General features: G+C 41.8%; 1 protein-coding gene across 1 annotated transcript in view; it reads right to left on the bottom strand.

Annotated features, from left to right (window-relative positions):
- The window catches only part of RNF17 (ring finger protein 17), a 203,058-nt gene that overhangs the window by 70,452 nt on the left and 111,675 nt on the right, over positions 1–20,931 (bottom strand). Inside the window, exons 24-27 of the mRNA XM_073339251.1 lie at positions 9,505–9,732; positions 7,548–7,698; positions 3,799–3,917; positions 2,904–2,994 (exon numbers count right to left, since the gene is read on the bottom strand). Of these exons, the coding sequence (XP_073195352.1) occupies positions 2,904–2,994; positions 3,799–3,917; positions 7,548–7,698; positions 9,505–9,732 (589 nt within the window). The remainder of the gene's footprint in view (positions 1–2,903; positions 2,995–3,798; positions 3,918–7,547; positions 7,699–9,504; positions 9,733–20,931) is intronic.

Below are 20,931 nucleotides of genomic sequence, written 5' to 3'. Positions count from 1 at the left end.
ATGTCCTGGGATACCAATGTAGACACTTCCTCCAGAGTAATAAAATTCCTCAGGAGAACTAGGCCGGAGAGAAGTGGAGACTGTGGATAAAGGAGGAATATATCCTCCAGTGGTAAGTAAGTCTCCATATACCATTATGTCTGAGGGGTTCAGGCTGTCAACCCAGATGGATTGGGTGCATCTACAGCAGCTGGATGGTCTTCACATGAACAAGGTAGTACCAAAGATGGGCCTGGACCAGCTCCCGCAGGCTGAACTGGCGAATGTCTTTCCTTATGTTTCGGTACCAACGTGACTGATGGAACTGGCAGATCTTTCTTTCTATGTGCTTTGTCCTCCAACTTGGAGGTCTTTAGCAGAACTGGTTTGTTAGGTTCTGATCATGTCTCACTCAATCTGTACGGGTTTGGGGAGAAACCCTTATGCACAGTCCTTGATGGGGTAGTGGGAGGGTTGTCTGTCCTTATACCTATCAGATTACTCTCTATTCTCATGCGAAGTTCTGGATGACAAATCCTTGGTCTTAGGGACTGGAGACTCCGCTCCCAAGCACATGTTTGGAAGGGCTCTGCTGGTTAGCTGAAGCCAATGTACAGGGGACCTCCCTGGCCCAGATCAGAGAGGGGCTTTATAGCTTTCTCAGGCGAAGCTCCTGGAGTTCTTGAGTTCTGTGTGAAAAAGAGCAACTGCACTTTGCAGAGATATGCATTTCACCCAGACAGTAGTGGCAGCACTGACATTAATCATTGATGGAGAAATAGGGAGGGCAAGAGATGCAATTCTTGAATCCCAGGGCTGTGGGCATTGTCCTGGAGCCAGGGAGGGTTCCTCAATCAGGGAGAAAGAAAACTCTCTATACTAACAATACTATGAACTTTAACTCTTAAGCTAAGAAATATAACTATTTACCAATGTCTTTACAGGTTGTACAAAGAGTTGAAGGAGGACACAATTCTGCCTCAGGTTGCCCAGTGGTTAAGGAGGAACTGGAGAGGCATCAACCTGCACTGACTCTCATACCCTCAATTGGGAGCACAAGGAGATCTATGGCTCAAGTGCAGACAAATTGACAGTGCTCTGAAGAATTTCCGGACTCAGGTTCATGGCACACATGAGTGCCCTATGTGTGGAATACACATAGGGACCACCACTGGAAGAAGAATGTTTGTTATGCAACACAGATCCAATTCAAACCTTTTATTTTCCTAAAAATACTTCTTGTTTTCAGTTTTAACTCTTTACATGTCATATTAGCAGCCTGCCCAACCTTTTTGGTTAGGGCACTGCTCCCTATCGCAACCATTCATGACTTCTTCGTATCTTGCTCCTCTCAGCTCCTGGCTGCCAGAGAGACAGAGACCTGGATCCATTCTGACACTGCCTCTTGCAGCTGTCATCTCTTAGGGAGACCACTCATACTCTCCACCATGGTTCAGACCAGTGTGTGGATGTTGGATTTCCCCTCTCCCATTCCTGCTGCTTCCAATCCCTCCTTTTTCTCCCCTTCCCTCCTCTTTTGAGCAGCACTGCATCTGACTCTTCCTTCCTCTCCCCCCCGCAACCCCACTCCATGTTGCTGTCATTTACCAACCATTCAAGTAGTTCCCATTAGTCTTCCCCTTAGATTTTGAGTCCTGACTCTCTCTCCACCCCCGCTCCCACACTCATCCTTGGTCATTTCAACTTCCATATCGACGATCCATCTGAGCCCTTAGCTGCATGTTTCTTTGCCCACACTTCTTTTGACCTGCAGCCCTGACTCAACTGGCTGACTCATGAAAACAGCCATTCACTTGACTTGGTCTTCACCAATCACTGCTTTTTCTCTCTCTGAGCCTTCTGTTGCTGAGTTCCCCCTCTCTAACCATCACTTGGTCTCTATCAGCACACCCATCAGCCCCCCTCCCCATACGCCCTGTCATTAGGCTTTTCTATGATGACCTCTGATGACTTCTTGTCAACACTCAGCCCTCTCCTTCCTTTCTTCCCTGGATATGGGTTGCTGATTCCCTCCATCGCTCATGATACTGTACTGTTGACTCTTTAGCTTCCTCCCATCCTGGCTAACCCCCAGCCCAGTACACTACCAACACGGCTTCTACTCCTGTTCTCATGCTGTAGAGCATCTCTGGTGGAAATCCGAAGACCCTGCTGACTTCTTCAGTTACATATTTGTTCCCTCCTTTTTCAGTTCTGCTGTCCTCCTAGCTAAACAATTCTACTTCTCCAATTTAATTGATTCCCACGCCCACAATCCCAGACATATTTTTACCACCTTTGACTCATCCTCAACATTCTCTCCCCCCAGTTCTCTGTCTGCACAGGATCACACCAACATTTTCTAAGAGAAAAATGACAGAATACACTGATCTTCCCCCTTCTCAACCCTCTCCTTCTCCGCAGTCAGACACAAATTTCTCTTCAGCTCTCTTCCTGTTAATTAACCCCTCTACTTGCCCCAGTGACCCCATCCCACCTCCTTATCTCCCTCATGCTCATTCTCATCCTTTACGCTTCTCCTTACCCTTGCCATTATGCCATTCCTAAGGAGCTAATACACCCTTAAGAGAACTAGATATTTTGCATTCCCAGATATATGTATTAATGATCAACAACAGATCAAACATATCCCAGTTTGACTAAATGATCTAGAAAGGACAGATTCAAACTTCAAGATATGTCCTGAAATAGCAGCTTCAGTGAGCAACAACGAGCAAAACTCAAGTAGAAATGACAGCACATTTGTCTCCACCAGGTATGTTCCTGCAACTGGAGACTGATAATCTGTGCAAATTTCAACTAGCATGTTTGATTAATGAAAATGTGATATGTTTAAGTAACTAAAAAGGGGCAAACAAGCCTGGACAGGAATGTTACGTATATTTCTTATTTTGATTAAAGACCTGTACGATGATATTTGCTACAGCTCCAGTGAGGTAATAGGAGATACAATCACAAGCTGTTGCTGTCCACTGCTTGCTCCCACCAGCTGGTCTAAAATGGAAAAAATGAAAATCTGTTTTAGTGAAATAGAGAATATAGTTTTAATAAAGGTTGTCAAAGGTTGGATTTAAAAAAAAAACTACCCACCAGCAAGACTAAAAACTATCAAACCGCCCTTTCTAAGAAAAAAAATTATCCCAGTCAAATGAAAAGGAAGAGAAACAATAGTACCAGCTGCTCCACGATCAAAAAGCATTGTTAGATATTAAGGAGGAACACTAAAGTAGATTAAGATGGTCTCAAAAATAGAGAGAATTTGCAATATTTTAGTAGGAAACGCACTTCAGAAATCTGTTGAGTCAGCTATATTAATACAAGGTTGGATTTTCCCTCATTACTACAGGACACATGAGCTCAGATGTATTTGGTGGTTCCACTCTCACTCCAGAGGTGTCTTAGCTTACTCACTTGGGTAACAGGTGTTTGGCCTTCTCTCCCAATTCCTACAGCCTACAAGAGGGAAGAATCCTTCTGTCCCCCACCAACAGACCAGGAAAGAAAAGCCAAAATCCTCCCCTTGTATTTCCAAAAGATCCAGGTACTAAGTTGCCTAGGAAGACCAAACTTTACATACAGACAAGAAGCAAGCCAGGGAAGCCATGAGAACAAAGCATCTGTTCCCCCTGCCCAGTCCTGCAGCATGTAACTTAGTCCAAAACAAAGAACCTCTCCATCCATATCACAGTTAATGCTTTACTTGTATATGATCTGACATTAAAAAATACTTCATTAAAAAATTACAATGGCCCTACCACTATCTCACAGCATTATTCCAATATACAAGGAATAAATTACCTTATATCTACCAGTGAGCACTCCAGTGCTAGTGTCTCAATTGGCTTCAGCTTTTCATCAAGTTTTCTTAAACAGGTGATGTTCACTATTTCTTTAGCACCAAAATCATACAACACTACCTGTGAAAGATAAAAGATGTGAAAAAAGTTCTGAAAAAAAGATGATATTCTCAACGTAAACAGGATATATCCTCTTCTAAAACAAATAAACTATATGTAAACACCTTTAAAATCCCTCCTGGCCAGAGGAAAAACACTTTCACCTGTAAAGGGTTAAGAAGCTAGGATAACCTCGCTGGCACCTGGCCAAAATGACCAATGAGGAGACAAGATACTTTCAAAGCTGGGGGGGGGGGGGCTCTCTCTGCCTGATGTTTTTGCCAGGAACAGAAAAGGAATGGAGTCTTATAACTTAGTAAGTAATCTAGCTAGATATGCGTTAGATTCTGTTTTGTTTAAATAGCTGATAAAATAAACTGTGCTGAATGGAATGTATATTCCTATTTTTGTGTCTTTTTGTAAGGTTTTGCCGAGAGGGATTCTCTATGTTTTGAATCTGATTACCCTGTAAGGTATTTACCAACCTGATTTTACAGGTGTGATTCTTTTACTTTTTTTTCTTCAATTAAAATTCTTCTTCTAAGAACCTGATTGCTTTTTCATTGTTCTTAAGTTCCAAGGGTTTTGGGTCTGTGTTCACTTACGCAAACTGGTGAGGATTTTTATCAAGCCTTCCCCAGGATAGGGGTGCAGGGTTTGGGAGGATTTTGGTGGGGGGAAAGACGTTTTCAAGCGGGCTCTTTCCCTGTTATATATTTGTTAGACGCTTGGTGGTGGCAGCAATAAAGTCCAAGGGCAAAAGATAAAATAGTTTGTACCTTGGGGAAGTTTTAACCTAAGCTGGTAAAAATAAGCTTAATGGGTTTTCATGCAGGTCCCCACATCGGTACCCTAGAGTTCAGAGTGGGGAAAGAACCTTGACACCATATATACAATAAATGTAAATAAACGACAAGGCATTTAAATACGTAAGTGAACAAAAAAGTCAGAAAGGAAATCCAGACCATGGTTTTAAGAGAATATAAAAGTATTTTCAAATATGAGGATGGGATGCATATGTAAGCTAAGAGGTCTGCTGGTCAGTTTAAATGTTTTTAGTTCCATCACATGTAATTTTCTCCGCACTAGACTTGTGCTTCCCCAAATGTCCATTTTCTGAAGACGCTCTAAGTCTCTATATTCATCAGACTATCATAAATGCCAGACCATTATCTTCAAGGAAAGTTCCCATCTGCTCAGGTATTACTGGAGATCTGACTGGCCTGATCCTCAAGTTTTTAAGGATAGCTCTGTTTCCCTCCATCCCCATTGAAGAGGCTGGCCTGGGCCACTAAATGCAGCAACTCTTGTATTGCTGGTCTGTTATACTATCAAGAGAGTCAGTGATCTGAGTACCAATGATCAATACTCATCTTTCACTGCCTTATCTTAGGTCTTGTGTACAATTAAGTTTTGCCGCTTTAATTATGCTGGTATAGTTAAAGTGGTTAGTTCCCTACCCCAGCGCAGATGCAATTATACTAGTATTAATTATTCTAGTTTGGGAAGTGCCTATCAACCTCCCTTACACCAGGGTAACTGTGTCTACACTAGGGCTTTTACCAGGGAAGCTATGTTAGCAGAAAATTACACCCCTAATAACTTGGTGCAGACCAACCCTTAAAGTGATATGAGTGTGATGAAACAAGCATCAATACAGAATCTTAGAAGATGAGGTCTCTTCCAACCCTAAGGAGGTCATCTAGTCCAACCCTCTGCTCAAAGCAGGACCAACACCAACTAAATCATCCCAGCCAGGGATTTGTCAAGTCAGGCCTTAAAAACCTCTAAGGATGGAGATTCCATCACCTCCCTAAGTAACCCATTCCAGTGCTTCACCACCCTCCTAATGAAATGCTGTTTCCTAATATCCAACCTAGATCTCCCTCACTGCAACTCCCTCATTGCTTCTTGTTCTGTCATCTGCCACCACTGAGAACAGCTTAGCTCCATCCACTTTGGAACCCCACTTCAGGTAGCTGAAGGATGCTATCAAATCTTCATTCATTCTTCTCTTCTGCAGACTAAACAAGCCAGTTCGCTCAGCCTCTCCTGATAAGTCATGTGCCCCAGCCTCCTGATCATTTTCGTTGCCCTCTGCTGAACTCTCTCCAATCTGTCCACATCCTTTCTGTAGTGGGGGGCCCAAAACTGGACGCAATACTCCAGATGTGGCCTCACCAGTGCCGAATAGAGGGAAATAATCACTTCCCTCGATCTGCTGGCAATGCTCCTACTAATGCAGCCCAATATGCCATTAGCCTTCTTGGCAACAACGGCACACTGCTGACTCATATCCAGCTTCTCATCCACTGTAATCGCCAGGTCCTTTTCTGCAGAACTGATGCTGAGCCAGCCGGTCCCCAGCCTGTAGCAGTGCATAGGATTCTTCCTTCCTCAGTGCAGGACTCTGGACTTGTCCTTATTGAACCTCATCAGATTTCTTTTGGCCCAATCCTCCAATTTGTCTAGGTCACTCTGGACTTTATCCCTACCCTCCAATGTATCTACCTCTCCCCCCAGCTTAGTGTCATCAGAGAAGGCACTTTAGATTCTTAAACCTTGGGTTGAGTGATGTAGCTATCTTTAGAAATTTCACATTACTACCTTCTTTGTGTTCTGTCAAATCTGCAGTGAAAGTGTTCTTAAAACGAACATGTGCTGGGGATCATCCAAGACTGCTATAATATGAAATGTATAGCAGAATGTGGGTAAAACAGAGCAGGGGACATACAATTCTCCCCTGAGGAGTTCAGTCACACATTTAATTAATGCATTTTTTTTTTAAACAAGCGTCATCAGCATGTCCTCTGGAATGGTGGCCAAAGCATGAAGGGGCATACAAATGTTTAGCATATCTGGCACATAAATACCGTGCAATGCTGGCTACAAAAGTGCCATGCAAATGCCTACTCTCACTTTCTGGTGACATTGTAAATAAGAAGAGGGCAGCATTATGTCCTGTAAATGTAAACAAACTTGTTTATCTTAGCGATTAGCTGAACAAGAAGTAGGACTGAGTGGACTTGTAGGCTCTGAAGTTTTAATTGTTTTGGTTTTTAGTGCAGTCATGTAACAAAAAAAATCGACATTTGTAAGTTGCATTTTCACGGGAAAGATTGCACTACAGTACTTGTATGAGGTGAATTGAAAATTACTATTTCTTTCGTTTATTATTTTTACAGTGCAAATATTGGTAATAAAAATACACACTTTGATTTCAATTACAATACAGAATGCAATATATATGAAAATGTAGAAAAACATCCAAAATATCTAATAAATTTCAATTGGTTTCTATTGTTTAACAATACAATTAAAACTGTGATTAATTGCAATAAATTTTTTTATTTAATCACGTGAGTTAACTGATTAATCGAGAGCCTTCCTATTAATATAATTGGAATGCAACACGTCAGTCCTCAGACACTTCCCAAACCACCAAACTCACTCTAAAGTTGTTCTGACTTTGATGAGACTTTAATGTTTGCAATAATGTGTAACATAATTAAAACTGAACTCCTCTGAAAAGCATAAATGATAAGTAAGTACTGATACAAAATGAGCAAACAATAGAATGTGTCTACAGCTAAAACAGATACATTTTAAACTAATTTAATCAAGTCTTATGTTACTTAATGAGATATTTACCTCTACAGTGGTTTCAGAGACAACCCTGCTGATTTTGCCTCTTTGCCATTGGTTCAGATCACGTATACGAATAGCACAGTACATATCACTTTCCCACTTCACTTGCTCAAACTTGGAATTTTCATAGATAGCAGCCATCTTTTCCTGTAAACTAACATTAAAAAAACCCATGATATCTAAACCAACTCCTCCCAAGACTAAAGACTTATCCAGTGGTTTGAGGAAGTATTTATCCAATTACTGCTGAAATACTATGTAATAACATTTCAGTAACTTTGTGGCAGGTACATAGTATTGGAAAGGTAGTAACTATGCTCTAACGTTACTATGCTCTCATAACCATGGAATTCTTTTCAGAAAACTCAATCCTTTTATGTAGCAGCATTTCTAATCTATTCCTTCTGATACCTTCTTTTAATTTTCAAGAAGCAATATAGTCCCCCCCATCCCCTTTGGTACCATCAAAAATAGATCTGGAGGGAATCCAAGTAACGTGTATTCAAGAAAAAAGGAAATGGCCAGAAAGGCAGAAAAAAGTGATTGGCACAAAATGGCTTACTTCGTAGACAAACTTTTTTTAAATAGTCAGCAAAAATCTTATACAGCGATCAGTGGATAAGGAAGTTTGCTACATTAATATTATACAGTTGCTTTGAAGTCTTTACTTGAGGGATGTCTGAATTAGGTGAAATGACGGAGCTCAGTAAAAGATATAACCCAATTCATATACTTCTGTGGAATTCTTGAAAAACAAACAACCCAACAACCCGTATTACAGCACATGGACAATAAATATCACTGGTTGTTACTGATACTACTTTAGTAAGATTACTAATGAAAGAACCAGGGAGGACAGTTTGGTTTTTTTTGACAATGTTAAATTTCTCCAACCCCAATCCTTCTTACACTGAAGTCAACTGGAATCGCATTTTTAAAATGGGGGCTAGATCAAGCACTTGTGATGGGGTGTGCTCCCAGCACTGGCACTGCTAGAGATGAATTAGGCCAGGTGGACCCAATCAGCTAATTATGCTTGGAGGCAGCTAATTAGAGAGAAGCTCACCTGTGCAGGACAGTTGGGGCTTCTACAAAAGACAGGAAAGTGGAAGAGGAGGGGGGTGTAGGGAAGGAATTTGGACTCACTTCCCGGGGAAAGGAAGGTGTGTTTGGGAGGCTGTAGAGATAAGTTGCCTAAAGTTACTCCCTGGGAGGAGAGAGTGAAGAGACTGCAAACCCAGAGGAATGGGGAGAACAAGGAGGTATGGAAGCAGCTCAAGGAAAGGCAGGAAGGTGCAGGGAACAGACCTTGGCTGTTGTGTAGAGGGTCCCTGAGATGGAATCCAGAGTGAGGATGGGCCTGAGTTCCCCTGCCAGCCACTGCGGGTGTGTCATAGTGTGGCAGTGAAGCAGAAGACTGCCTGATGCTGCTGGAGAGCAGGAACTTTGATACGCTTCCCCTCCCTCCCCCAAAAGGGAAACCACAGTAGTGACCTTGCTGGACAGCTGAATCACAAAGAAGACAGCTGTAGCTCCCGAGAGCTAGAGAGGGACTGCAGAGGAGAAACTGATGGAGTGTAACCACTGGAAGTGGTGTGACCCTGACCGAGCTAATCCCTGAACCACCAGGAGGCAGCATCATTCAGCAGTGAGGATAGCAAGCTGTCACAGCACTATAAGATGTTTAACTGCATATGTATTTAGTGAAACATTTTATAGTGCAAATCTATTGCTTTCCACACTATGTTTACTGGAGGGAAGGGAGGGGGGTAGGTAAAGAAAATGCAATAGCTTTGAAAACCAGAAACTGAGTACTGCTCCACTGTAAAAGAGTAGTGTTACAGTAATTTGTTTCTTTTTTAATTGATTAGAGTGATAAGATACACTTTAAAGACAACTCATAAGGCTTTAAAAATATTAACTGATAAAAATGCTTCTATTTTGCTAGTTCTTACAATACCTTTTCAGTAACCTTTCTGACGACAGCCATTGTACAAAGATCTTATTTGGGGATACCACATGACTGATTCGCACTTGTAGTTCTTTGTTAGAAAGTGATCGTAAATCCTCGTTCTGTAGAGATTTTATGTTTTTAGAGTTTAAAATATCTAATGTTTCGGTTTCAAAAATTTCTTCTAGAGAAGGATCCCATACTTCATTATGCTTTGTAGCACTACCTTTGGTGTATCTGTATGAAAATGAAAAATACAGTTTGAGATGGAGTTTATAGTTCAAAATTTTACTTCCACTCCCAATCTTAATACTAGTTCAGCGGTAAGGTGTGCTACTAAAATTTAGGCAACAGAAAAGGCTAACGCTAAAGGTCTCAGAAAACAAAAACAACCCCCCCAAAACAAGCAAGCAACTCTAGTGTTTCTGTAGGGTTACAGTAAGCCCTTCTGATAGTTTTTGCTTGCTTACTCACATTGTGCAGTAACAATGTTTCTTTGAGATGTGTCCCCCTGTGGGTGCGCCACTGTAGGTGCGTTTGTGTCTCTGAGCCTCCGATCGGAAATTTTAGATAGCCGTGTCCATTCAGCCCGCACACGCTCTCTCCTTGTCTCATGGCTATCTAGTGCTGTGAATGTGAACTACCCTCAGTTCCTCCTCTACCGCAGAGTTCGTTCATGAGAACTCCAAAGTAGAAGGGTGGCTCATGGAGCATCCATATGGACACACATCTCAAAGAAGCATTGTTATTGTACAAGGTGAGTAACTCTTTCTTCTTCGAGTAGTGTCCCTGTGAGTGTTCCACTGTAGGTGACTCCCTAGCAGTACTCCAGATGGAGCGTTGTGGCTTCAGAGTCAAGTTTATTACTGATGTCAATACTGTGGATCTGAAGACAGCACTGGAAGCTGAGTATGAGTAACAGAATAATATTCTGTGAAAGTATAAGCAGGGCAGCAATTTGGATGTCTGCATATTTCTGTGATGGGGACATTTTAAATAAATGCTACAGAGGTGGAAATGGATCTCTTGGAGTGTGTTTGGACTCCAGATGGAGGTTGCAGATTACAAGGATGAAATCCATTTTGAGAGTCTGAGTTGGTATTAGCAAAAACAATGAGGAGTCCTTGTGGCATCTTAGAGACTAACGAATTTATTTGGGCATATAACCCACGAAAGCTTATGCCCAAATAAATTTGTTAGTCTCTAAGGTGCCACAAGGACTCCTCGTTGTTTTTGCTGATACAGACTAACACGGCCACCCCTCTGAAACCTTTGAGTTGATATTGCGGATCCCTTGGTTCTGTCTGCAATTGAGAGGAACAGTCTAGGAGATTTTCTGAAGTACTTTGTTCTGTCCAAATAGAATTATAAAGCTTTCCTGACATCAAGAGTATGTAATATTACTTCTCTGTCATGGTGAGGCTTTGGGAAGAAGGTGGGGAAGTGAGTAAGTTGATTCGTATGGAAGGACAAGATTACTTTGGGGAGGAACTCTGGGAGCAGTCTCAGTGTGACCTTGTCTTTAAAGAAAATTGTGAAGGGAGGGTGTGCCGTTAGTACTACTATTTCACCACTAGGAATGCTGTCTTCATGGACAGATACATAAGCGAGCATGTGGCCATGGGCTCAAAAGTTGCCTTTGTTAAGCCTCTGTTAGATTAAGATCCCATGGTTGTGGGGGACATCTGATTTGTGGGTAGAGATTACTCACACGCTTGAGGAATCTCTTTGTTATCCGGTGGGTAAATACTGAATATTCCTCTATTTACTGGTAGAAGGCCATTATGGCCATAAGGTGTACTTTTAGTGAGCTGAGAGATAGTACCATCTTCTTGAGTTCTAGGATGTAGTCTAGTATTAATGGGAGAGAAGGGGATGCCAGGGTAATTTGTTTCAAATTACACCAGATTTGGAATCTTTCCCACTTTTGTACGTAAGTGTGATGATTTTACTGATTTTCTACTATGTAACAGCACCACTTTCACCGCCTCAGAGCAGGAGTTTTCTATGCATTAGAACCATCGAGGAGTCAAGCTTTGAGTCGGAGAACCTGTAGTGTCAGATGATGGATCTGTCTGGTGTTCTGAGAGAGGAGGTGAGGAAGGGAGGTGATAGAATCTCCTTCCTTAGAGGTTTTTAAGGTCAGGCTTGACAAAGCCCTGGCTGGGATGATTTAACTGGGAATTGGTCCTGCTTCGAGCAGGGGGTTGGACTAGATGACCTTCTGGGGTCCCTTCCAACCCTGATATTCTAAGGGGCTGAAAAGTAACTGGTGGGCACTTTGCTAGCTTTGTTAGGAATGAGTACCATATTTGGTACCTCGGCCATGTGGGAACTCTCTCTTGGCATGGGGCTGAAGATGGAGCTTCCCTCTGCTTGTTGATGTAAAAGATTGAGGCAGTGTCGTCTTTCAAGACCCGCACCATCTTGCCTGAGATCTGGGGAAGGAACACCTGGCAAGCCGAACATAATGCTCTGAGTTCTTCCTTGGACCAGAAGCCGAGCCCTGAGACTGTCGAGCTGGGCTCCCCACCTAGGTCTGATGCATCCGAAACCAGGCTTACTGACTGATATGGTGTGGCAAAGGGTACCCCCTTTTATTACAGAATGCGGGTCACTCCACCAAATCAGTGGAGCCAGGGCGGCCAGTGGAACAGTGAGTACTGAGTCCAATTTGTGTCTGCCTGGAGAGAAGGCCAACATCAGACACAACTGTAGGGGTCTGAGGCATAGCCACGTGTACTATACCGCATAGGTACATGCTGCCATGTGACCCAACAGTTTGAGGCAAACCTGGGCAGTTGTAAGCAGGTGGGCTGTGACCTGGGCAATCAGGTCCAACATAGTTTGGAATCCGGCCTCTGGTAAATAGGACTTGGCGGAGTTGAGCACTGTCCCGATGAACTTTACTCTCTAAACTGGGACCAAAGTTGACTTTTGCTCATTTATTAACAAACCCAGCGCCTGAAAGGTGGCCCGCACTATGCCAATGCTGTGCTGAACTTGAGCCTGCGAGCGGCCCTTGATCAGCCAGTTGTCGAGATACAGGTAGACTTGTACGCCTCAAAGTCTGAGAAAGGCTGCAAGCACCACATACACTTCGTGAAAACATGTGGGGTTGCAGGCAGGCCAAAGGGAAGCGTGGTGAATTGGCAGTGGCTTTGACCCACCACAAACTTGAGGAATCTCCTGTGTCCATGGAAGATGGAGATGTGGAAATAAGTATCTTTCAAATTGTTAGAAGGGTCCCTGAAGAGGGACAGGGGAGGGGGCTGGAAAGGAGGGGTGGATGAAAACTGGAGGGTGTAACCAGCTGTTATAGTGCTGAGCACTGAACGGTCCAATATCATGTAAGACCATGCTGGGCGGAAGGGCAACAGGTGATTCAAAACAAACGGGGAGATGGATCCGGAATCAAGACTGGTATGCCTGCCTGGCCCCACCGGAGTATCTATGGGAGCTGAGTGTGAAGCTGAGGCAGAAGGTAAGGTAGGACAACATTTACAACTCTTTCCTTTCTTTTGTACGACTCCTGCCTGGAAGGCACTAGAAATCTGGATGCTGCTGAGGCCTAAAATGCTTCCTGGAGGCTGGGGTCATGTAAAGACCCAGGGAGCAAAGTGTGGCCCTCAAGTCTTTGAGGTCGTGAAGCTTGGAATCCGTCTGTTCAAAGAACAGGGAAGTACTCTCGAAGGGGAGGTCCCTGGACAGATTGTTGCACTTTGTGAGAGACGCCAGATGACTGGAGCCATGAACAATGCCTCTTAGTGACCACTGACAGCATTGTTCTGGCAGCAGAGTTTGCTGCATCCAGAGCTGCCTGGAAGGACATCCTGGCCATCCATCTTGCTTTCTTCCAGGATGGCCATGAACTCCTGCCTCAATTCCTGAGGCAGGGAATCCTTAAAATTTGGCCACAGAGTCTCACAGCTTAAAACTGTACCTTCACAACAGGGCCTGCTAGATAGAGATTTGTAACTGGAGGCTGCCCGTCGAATAAACCTTGCAGCCGAACCGGTCCAGTCTCTTAGCCTCTTTATTTTTGAGACTAGAACTTGACTTGCCTGTCTGTCCTACCCATTTGCAGCTGACACCACCAGGGACCCCAGGGTGTGTGTGTGTGGGGGAATGCGAGTACAGATACTCAAAACCACTGGCTGGTATGTAGTACTACTTCTACGCCCTTTTTGAGGTGGGAGCAGAGATAAAGGGGTCCTGCCATAGTGCCTTGGCAGCTCTCAACACCGCATCATTAACTGGCAGAGCCACTGTGGAGAGCGCCGCTGCAGCCAGGATATTAACTAGGCTGTGCGCAGACTCTTTCAGCTCCTCCACTTCCCAGCCCCAAGTTTGTGGCGACCTGCTTCAAGAGCTCTTTATGGGCCCTGAAGTTATCCGGTGGAAACGGGTTACTAAGGTCTGAGACTGCCTGACAAGGAGATGACAAGGAAGAGACCTGCGCCGGAGGAGGGGCTGCTGCTTCTTCCTTCACCTGCACCACTTCCATTGGGGCCACTTCTGGGACCTCGGTATCGGGGTCAGTACTGGAGTCAAGATCCGGTGCTGGATGGGAGAAAAAACCTGGCTCACCTCTTGGACACTACTGAGTATGAAGAGTGAGAAGGGGGCCCTGGTACTGGGGGAAACCCCCACGGGTTCCAATACTGCCACTGCATTGGCTGGTGGCCAAGCGGCGGTTCTGGGGCCGGTACCAAAGTCCTGTGCATAAGTTGGGTACCAGTACTTCTTCAGTGGGGCAAAGGATTCCTTTTTGGACTCCGAGGAGTATTCTTCCCTCTGAGACCATCGAGGCGCTGTAACTGCTTCCGCCTCCAGGCAGTGCCAGGGAACCAGTAACAGATGACGGGCCTGGGACCATGGAGGATTTTCCTCCAGACGGTGCCGTGATGGTCAGTGCCATGATGGAGCTCACTGCCCCGTGATCCCTTCTTTCCCCAGTAGCCCTGGCTAGAGGGGAGTCTTGGGGGGTGGGCGGGATCAGGAGAGACATCAGAACCTTTGCTGCCTGGAAAGCCTCTGGAGTCAAAGGGGCCCATGGGCACGAAGTCCCACGACTGCTCCTGGGAGTTGGAGGTGGGTCCTGGACTGGACTTGGTGCTTTAGTAGGAGTTGCCAGAGCCAACAGGGGTTCTGGGAATGATGAGTGCTCCGGCAGGGGTCTCACTGTGCTAGTCACTCCCCACTTTGCCTTCTTCGGCACTGGGGATGCCCTCTCATGGTATGCTGTTTCTTATATTTCTTTCTTAGCAAAAGCGATGGAGAATGATGCTGGAAAAAGCATAGCGCTGGTAGAGTGCTTTGCATGGAAGCCCAAGTCCTTGGTGCCAATTCGAAGCAGCTTCGCTCTGAGTATTGTCTGAGGGCTGCCTCCATCAGTAAGGCCTTCAGACGAATATCTCTATCTTTTTGAGTGCGTGATCTGAAGTCCCTGCAGATCTGGCACTTCTTCTTAATGTGAATTTCCCCGAAGCACCTTTGACAGCTAGAGTATGGGTATCTCACTGCCATGGGCTTGCCAAAGGAGGCACACGTTTTGAACCCTGGGGCATGCCCAGCCCGTACGATGAAAGTCCCTCGACGAAAGGAACCACTATTCACACTATATACACTAACATCAAGAACTATATATACTAACTACAAAAACTATACAATATACTACAAAATCCAAACCACTGGGAAAGAAGACTTGCAAGAGCAAGAAGGACTGTTCCAAGCAACTGTCACGGGCAGTAACAAGGAACTAAGAGGGTGTGGAACTGGTGGCACCCCTTATACCACCACATACACAGGCAGCTCCAGGGGGTGCTAGAGCTGGTCCTACAGATACAGTTATGGGAAAAATCTCTGGCAACTGCACACAGCATGCACATATCTAGCATGGAATGGACATAAGCAAGCACTCAAAGAAGTTAACTGCACTATTCACAGTATATAAAATTAAATGTATGCCTAAGTGTTTGAAGAATCCAGGTGAGAGTTTCTCCCAAGCACCAAATCCGGGTGGATAAAAAACAATGACTTTTAAAAATACATTTAAAAAATCTGATTTTTTTATTTAAATCTGATTTTTTTGATAAAATGCTTTGAGGAAAAAAACCTATCTATAGATAGTTTTAATTAAGATACATTATAGCTCAAAGATATCTCATCATGGAATAGGGATTATAAATTCTAATTCTATAGTATGAGACAATATAGTCATTTAATTTTAAGAACAGTTTTGTAAATGAGTTCCAATAATTCACAGATTAGGGAGCCAAATTTATAGGGTTCCAGGGGCTTCTGTATAGATTATTTAGGTTAATCTCTTTCTATCTACCCAATGGGACTCAGTGCTCAGTCTAGAAGATACCATCAGAGATGCTTAGAGCTTTGCCGTTCTCAAACTGTGGATTTGTGTCTCCAGAGAAAACATGCTTGTTAACAGCAAAAATGTTTTTAAAATAAATAAAATGAATTAATGAATATATAGAGAGAGGTGAGAAATAAGAAGACCTCAACCCTATTCTCCCTCTGCAAATCTATGTACACTTACCTCTCCCTAAAAGTGCAAAGTTTCAAAAAGTTCAACGAATTGAAGATTGTTGGGGGTGGACTAGATCTGGAAAAGCAGAAGTCTGGAGATAAATGTGAGAAGGGAGGGACAGGCAGTAGAAGAAAAAGTGAAATTGTTTGAGCAGCATATTCCAGAAGTCTTGAGGTCTTTCTGAGTGTAGCCTTCATTGATTTGAGATCTACTATAGCATTCTCTCACTAGAAGGGAAAACCTATAATGGCAGCAGGCTGTAAAAGAGATCCAGTTTGGGAATATTTTAATGAAGTTCCTCTACCTGTGGGTAAGACAGGCATGCGTGCAAAATGCAAACAGTGCAACAAAGAAATGCAAGGCCTGGTTACCGAATGAAACAACATCACGAGAAGTGTTCCTTCTCAGGAGGAAGCTGCGTTGAAGATGAAAGGAACGTGTCTGAACATGCAGGATCTTCAGGTTGGTAAACTTTTTTATTTCATACTTCTTTCTTAAGGACTGCCTGCTTTCCTTCTGGAATATTCTTGAATTCTCATGTTTGAGCAAAAAAGATACTTGTTACTCTATAGTACTATCATTTTAGATGCAGTTGTGATAAAAAATAAATAGCGGAAATAGGCAGATCATCTTTTTACAATTTCACCTTTAAAATAGTACTGAGTGTCAGTGAATGCAATGAGTAATACTAAATGAGCAGTATGTTAAAAATAATTAAATAACTGCATTTATTTATTTTGTTTAGGAGAATCCATCCTCAACATACAGGATTCTGAAGACTATCCGCCTTCAAGACCACAATCATTTTCTATAGTTTCAGAGCCGATGACAGTGTTTCAGTCACATTGTGTATGTCACAGAGCCACAGTATCACCTGCAGCAATAAATAAATAAATCTCTGTCGTCCAGAAACAACCATAGATAAATTGGTGATAAGAACCAGCAGATTACAAAAAGAGGTAATTGATGAAAAAATTGCCCGATATGTTTATGCAATGAACTCTCCTTTCCATATGATTGAGAACCCACACTTCATTAACATGGTTGAGTCATTAGGACCAGGATACAGACCACCCAACAGAGCAGATGTCACAGGCAAATTGCTGGATAAAAGTGTATGAAAGAGAAATTGAGCAGTGTGCAAAAAGGTCTAGAGGGTAAAATTATTAACCGGAATCTTGATGGGTGGAGCAATGTCCACAATGATGCTGTTGTATGTGCTTGTGTGACAACAGAAAAAGGGAATGTTTTCCTTACAGAAACAACTGATACATCAGGAAATGCACACAGAGCAGAATACTTACAAGTAGCAATTAGTAAAAGCTATAACAAACTTTGGGGAAAAAATTCAAATGTCTTGTATGCAGCTTGGTCACAGACAATGCTGCAAATGTATCCAAGATGAGAAGAAATTATTTAGAAGACAGTAGAGAGAGTCCCAAGCTAACAACATACAGTTGCACTGCTCATTTGATGCACCTCCCAGCCAAAGACTTCAGTGTTCCACAAATAAAGGCTAATGTCGTTGAAATTGAAAAATACTTCTGTAACAACCACTTTGCAGCAGCTGCTCTGAAAAAAGTGGGAGGAACCAAGCTAACGCTCTCCTCACAAGACATGCGGTGGAACTCAGTAGTGAACTGTTTTGAGCATTATATCAAGAACTGGCCTAATCTGATGACAGTTTGTGAACGAAATTGTGAAAAAATAGATAGCACTGTCACAGCCAAAGTTCTCAACATTGGGCTTAAGAGAAATGTTGAACACATGTTGAGTACCCTGAAGCCTATTTCTGTAGCCTTCAACAAAATGCAGGGAAATAGCTGTTTTATTTCTGACGCTGTTGAAATCTGGAAGGAACTGAGTGAGATCTTAAAAAGACATATGCAATGACAGAGTTAAATTACAAGAGTTAAAAAAACGAATGGGACAAGCACTATCGCCAGCTCATTTTCTTGCAAATATTCTCAATACTCTGTATCAGGGTCAAACCTTAACTGCTGCTGAAGAAGAGGAGTTGCCTATGACATGGACATCCAGTAATCATCCCTCCATAATGCCAACTATAATAAACTTCAGAGCTAAGGGTGAACCATTCAAGAAATATATGTTTGCTAATGATGTTTTCAAGAAAGTCCCACCAGTGAACTGGTGGAAGTCACTTATGCACTTGGATTCAGTGAATCTCACTTTTAACAGCAGTAGCTTCTTCTGCCGGTGCAGAAAGAATATTTTCTTCCTTTGGACTAATTCATTCCAAATTGAGAAACTGTTTGGGACCTGAAAAAGCAGGAAAGCTTGTTTTTCTTTTCCACATTATGAACAAACAGGAAAATGAAGGTGAAGACGACTGAGTTAGCTGAGGAAGCCAATATTTTAAGTTTCTCATGTTGACCTGGCTGACACAGTCGATTTAATTTTTTTTTAAATTTCATTTAACTGTTTTAGTTAAAAATAATTTTAACAAAAACAAACCTGATTTTAAAAAAACTTGAATGTTTAAATTCAAAAATTCATATGCTTGTTTTGTTAAGATATTATAGGTTTGCTGTTGAAGAAAAAAATCCAGAATACATAACATTGTTGTTTTAGTTAAATAAAACAATTGAAATGTCTGTCTGGCGATGTTCTCCTCCTAATACAGCATGGCAAGAAAATCCTCCAAATATTAATGATTAACCTGCTGAATTGGAGATAGTTCACCTCCCAATGACTTCATAAATGTCTGCTTCAATTACCTTTAGTAAATGAAATAACCAAACAATCATTCATTTTCTGATATAGCTGTAAAACTAATCTGAAAAGTTTTCAAAATAAATCATTTAAAAATGCGTAGTGTGTACCTTCTAAAAATGAAACCTACATCTATCTCTGAGTTGTGAAGAATATGTATTAAGGTTATAACAACCAACAAGAAGGTATTCTGTCCAAATGAACTTGTAACATAGTTTTAGTTATAGAGGAAACAAACTTCTATCAGCTATCTTGCTATAGTCAGTATTGTATTTAAAATTTGGGTGTATTTGGATAATTTAATGGTCAGTTTGCACCATTCACCACTTTTTTTATTACATACATTTATCTTCACTAATGGAAATTCCAGTCAGAATGGAAAAATTATGACAAATGAGCTGCATAAATAATAGGTTACAGTTAATAAGGTTTATATATACGAGGGAAACAATGCCAGCTAAAAAGAGACAAAAATCAAGTGAAAAATTCAAATGGAAAAGGAGGGAAGAAAAAATGGCCATATTGCTATCTTGCTTTTTGGTAGGTAATTGTGACACTGAGCAAGGGTTAAACAATCAGCAGGCTAAGTGACCTAAAAATCAACCTTTAGGGACATAAGAAAATTATTGAAATGGTAAACAGGGCCATTTCTTGTAAATAGCTAACGAAGTCATGTTAGATAGACTAGAGCTTTGAAATGTAAACCTATATTGTTAGAGAATTAGAAGTAAATACAAATTGTATTTGTCTGTGTTTACCTATATCTGTTAGAAGTTAACAATGTGATCTCATTAGTTTGTAGATGACAAACTTCTGTTCCTGTCTGTTACTATATTCTATTGATTCAGGGATTAAAAGGGAATATTAGCAATTAGATTAAATGTGTGATGTTATAATATCATTGTCTTTATTTCTCTTTCAAGTTTGTAGTAAACTATCAATAAACAGCTTGAATGTTAATTACCATATGCTAATGAGTGCACTTAGGAAATAGGGATTTTACTTCAAAGCAACAATGTGCATTACCTATTCTTCATTGAAGGAATGCTTGCTGTGTTATCTGCTGTCAAGAGGCTATTAGCACACTAGAGAACTATAAAAGGAAGCTTCAGGACTGATCCTTACCACCACAGATCTCATTAACCTTTGTCAAGGGAAGTTCAAACTGTGAGACTGAGGTCTCCAGGTACCTTGGATTATCCCTGCTAATTCTCATGGAAGAATCTGAACAAACTCTACACATGGATTGCCTATTGGACTATAACTTTTAAATTGATTCCAGAAAGACTTTCATAACTCAGCAACCTCGCCATCTCTCCAATGAAACTGACATAAAAACTTTATTCATTTCTGTATGTATAATAATCTTTAACCACAGTACTCTTTTTTTTTTAATCTTAGATTAGTTAATAAGAATTGGCTGTAAGCGTGTATTTGGTTAAGATCTGAAATATTCATTGAACTGATGGGTAACGTGTCTGATCTCATGGGACTGGTACAACTTTATACATGGTGAATAAGTTTTTAAGTAATCCTCACCATATTTGAGTTGGCTGTCTGGGTGGGAACCCAGGACTGGATTGCTTAAGGACAGCTGTATTTTTCGTTTCTTGGTAATCAGTAAGGTATTATAGAAGCTGTTTGATTACTGGCTTGGTGAATCTAATTATTAGAATAAACCACCAGTTCTGGGGATCGTCTGCCCCATTCTTTCAAGTTTGCCCTGAGTGAGCAGTCTCAGTTTGGCCCCTCCAGCAACCATGGTCACAGTAATACAATACAATTTCATATGTAGCTTCACAGCAAATTCCAGGAGCATGTCCACTTGCTGAACTACAGCAGCAGTAAATAGTCAAATGGCGAAAAAATAAATAACTTTGTTGTGTGAAGTTAAATTAATTCCATTTAGGTGCCTAACTTATGTAACACAAATTAACAAATTTGGCCAATATACAGAAAATGTTTACTCTACTATGATCTATAGATACACTTATGCCCTGGCAGATGACAATCCATCTAGTCACTTCCCCAAGAAGTAACTAAAATGACTATTTCTATTAGAAAACATTTTTGTTTAGTGGCTTTCTTATAAATTATTTGTTTTTACCAAGAAAACTGAGACTTTGTAACATATTTAAATTATCTTAATTCAATTA

Source organism: Lepidochelys kempii, chromosome 1, assembly GCF_965140265.1.
Source record: "Lepidochelys kempii isolate rLepKem1 chromosome 1, rLepKem1.hap2, whole genome shotgun sequence".
In the NCBI taxonomy this organism is placed as follows: domain Eukaryota; kingdom Metazoa; phylum Chordata; order Testudines; family Cheloniidae; genus Lepidochelys; species Lepidochelys kempii.
This window is presented reverse-complemented; position numbering and strand designations above follow the sequence as displayed.